The sequence below is a fragment of the Myotis davidii genome, unplaced genomic scaffold (assembly GCF_000327345.1).
Source record: "Myotis davidii unplaced genomic scaffold, ASM32734v1 scaffold826, whole genome shotgun sequence".
NCBI classification, from domain to species: domain Eukaryota; kingdom Metazoa; phylum Chordata; class Mammalia; order Chiroptera; family Vespertilionidae; genus Myotis; species Myotis davidii.
Genome location: NW_006297142.1, coordinates 1,262,885 through 1,265,526, shown reverse-complemented (window position 1 = coordinate 1,265,526; position 2,642 = coordinate 1,262,885). Strand labels below are relative to the sequence as shown.

At 57.8% G+C, this 2,642-nt stretch overlaps 2 protein-coding genes across 2 annotated transcripts in view; both read right to left on the bottom strand.

The window, feature by feature from the left end:
- Positions 1-790: 790 nt before the first annotated feature.
- On the bottom strand, positions 791-2,372 carry TMEM179B (transmembrane protein 179B). Its single transcript, XM_006779424.2, is given in 6 exon segments — positions 791-1,138; positions 1,344-1,385; positions 1,388-1,430; positions 1,606-1,740; positions 1,822-2,150; positions 2,238-2,372. Coding segments are annotated over 6 exon segments (846 nt in total). The 3' UTR covers positions 791-976.
- A 99-nt stretch (positions 2,373-2,471) lies between these two features.
- Positions 2,472-2,642, bottom strand: part of TAF6L (TATA-box binding protein associated factor 6 like) — a gene marked incomplete at its 5' end in the record, with an annotated part of 8,763 nt that continues 8,592 nt past the window's right edge. The window contains one exon of the mRNA XM_006772796.1: positions 2,472-2,555. Within this exon, the coding sequence (XP_006772859.1) occupies positions 2,472-2,555 (84 nt within the window). The remainder of the gene's footprint in view (positions 2,556-2,642) is intronic.

Genomic DNA, 2,642 nt, shown 5'->3' with positions numbered 1-2,642 from the left:
CACCGGGGAGAAGTCCCTGCCATGGTGCCTCTAAAGGTCAAAGGCCGACGCTTCTACTTCCTCTTGGACAAAGCTGGCTATTTCCCTAACACAAAACTCTTTGACAACACTGTGGGTGCCTACCGTAGCTTGTGAAAAAGCCCCTGGGGACACGCACCCTCCAGGAGGGGAACAAAAACCACCATTAGGCCCTGCCAGTGTGGCTCGGTTGCAGCATTGGTCCAGTGCATGGAAAGATCTTGGGCGCGCCGGTGGCTCAGTGGTTAAGCATCAACCTATGAACCAGGAGGTCACAGTTCAGTTCCCCATCAGGGCATATGTCCGGGTTGCAGGCTCTATCCCAGATCATGCAGGAGGCAGCCGATCAATGATTCTCATCGTTGATGTTTCTCTCTCCCTTCCTCTCTGAAATGAAATCAATAAAGATATATTTTTAAAAAGGGAAGGATCTTGGGTTCGATTCTAGTCAGCACATACCCAAGTGTGAGTTCTATCCCAGGTTGGGGTGCACATGGGAGGGAATGGATATTTCTCTCATTGATGTTTCTCTCCCTTGCCCTTTCTCTAAAATCAGTAAAAACAAATCCTCAGGTGATAATTAAAAAAACACACAACTGAACCCTAGGGGTGGGGTGGCAACCAGAGTAATACAAGGGGACCCAAGATTACATAGCAGCAAGTAAAAGTCATTCCGAGGGCAGACACCTGAATGTACTCTTGACCTGTTTAGCCTTTACTCTCCTCCCATCCATCTGCCTACAGTGCTCTCATACTAAGGACTCGGCACCAAGATGAAGGAAGTCATATAATAATATTCTGGTACAAAAACAGCTGTAAGAAGAGGGAGGGGGGCTGTCTTCATGTTTCCCTCTTCGAGGGAACTGAGGCTCAGCATCACAGGGCCAAGGGGCAGGAGGACTGCAGGCACTTGGGCCGGGAGCCAATGGATGCAGGAAGCGCTCAGCTTGCTCGCTCTTCAGGAAGGGGAAAGGCGTGGCCCCACCAGGACATCTGTCTCAGAGCTCCATTCCGGGTCCCCCCTCTCCAGAAGCCGGTATGGGGTGGCTTCAGACTTCAACTGCACGACCTGGAGCACCAGGACCACACACCACAGTACCAGATGGACCCAGGAAGAGTTCTGTGGGAGACAGGGACAGGTGTGAGGAGCGGCCACCTCAATCCGGTTCCGCCCGCACACCGCTCTGAACTGCTGGCTGCCAGGCGGCCAAGCCCTTCGGCTCTTCTCAGCCTCACTGGTGGGCACCCCTAAACCTATACAGGTGCCTCTACGAATCTGCGTATCCCTGGGCCTCCACTCAGTCCTTCATATCCCAAGACCTCACTTCAGCATTGTGTAGGTTGGAGTAAAAATGCAGAGCGGCCGGGTTGTTCCAGGGGGTGTCCATGGAATTTTCTGGGCTTCAGAGCAGCTGTAAGGTCAAAAAGACAGTTGTGAGAAAGGGGGGGATATATCCCAAATAAATACTCTTGCGCCTGAGCGCCCTTTGAGATGAGAATAATCAACTGGGATGAAACGGGAGTACAGGACCCCCTCTGCAGAGGGAAGTCGGCCCCAGGGGTCAGGCTTCCCCCATCTCCCATTACCTAATTGTAGCGTTCTGAGAGATGATGGAGTTGCAGAGAGAACTGGTGCCAAACCGAAGGACACAGGCCGACACTAAGACCAGGAAGGTGGCTACAGCCGAGATGGCCAGTGCAATGCGGAGCCCTATCCGGCCTCTATGAGGAGGGAGAGAACAGCCTTGTGGTGGAGGCGGGACTCCCCCCACCTGCCCCTGGCCCTCGGAGTGGGAGAGTCACCTTTGGGAGTCCTCGATGCAGCTGCTGTAGACCCAGAAGAGCAGAAGCAGGAGACAGTAGAGGGCCAGGAGGCCAGAGGCCCCAGCCACAAAATAGCAGAGGGAGGGGGCTGAGCCCCTGGATAAGCCCAGGGAGGGGCGGTTCAAGGCCGCCACGCCATACAGGGGACAGCGGCCACCGAAGGAGCCCTGCGGAGAGAAGCCGCTGAGTGCTGATCTCGGGGGAGCGCCCGGGGTGCGGGATGGGGAATGCGGCTCCGGGCAGGTGCCCGGGTAACCTGGGCCGGGCCACCCCAGGGAGCTATTTACAGTCAGTTCCACTCTGGGCCACTAGGGAGGCCTGCTGGGGTGATCACGCCCGCGGTGGCCAGAGGATCGGGAAACGGGCAGTGGTTATAAACACACTGAACTGCTCACAGCCCGGCCTCCGGCGTTCCCTAACCTGAAGCCTGTGTCCTGCTTCCTGGGGTTCGGGGGCCTGTGTCCTGGCGAGCCCTGCTGCCTGGGGCGGAGCGGGTACAGCACCGGCTGGTCCCCTGGCTCTTTCCCCATCGCTGTCACTCCTGCTGCCCGTGCAGTCACAAGGCTGCTGGTCGGCTGCCCCCCCCCTCCCCCCCCGCGTCCTCTGGGCGCAGTTCAGCACCTCGCGTCTCAGGTGCGGGCGAAGGCAGGGCCTCGCCGATTTGTCTCAACACCCGGGGGAGGACGCCCGGGAGCCCCCAGGTGGGGCCGTGCCTGGTGCCCAAGACACGCCCGAAGGCGGCCCTTTGGCGACAGAAGGATTTAGACTCGACCTGGGAGGAGTCCCTCAGGGCCGACACT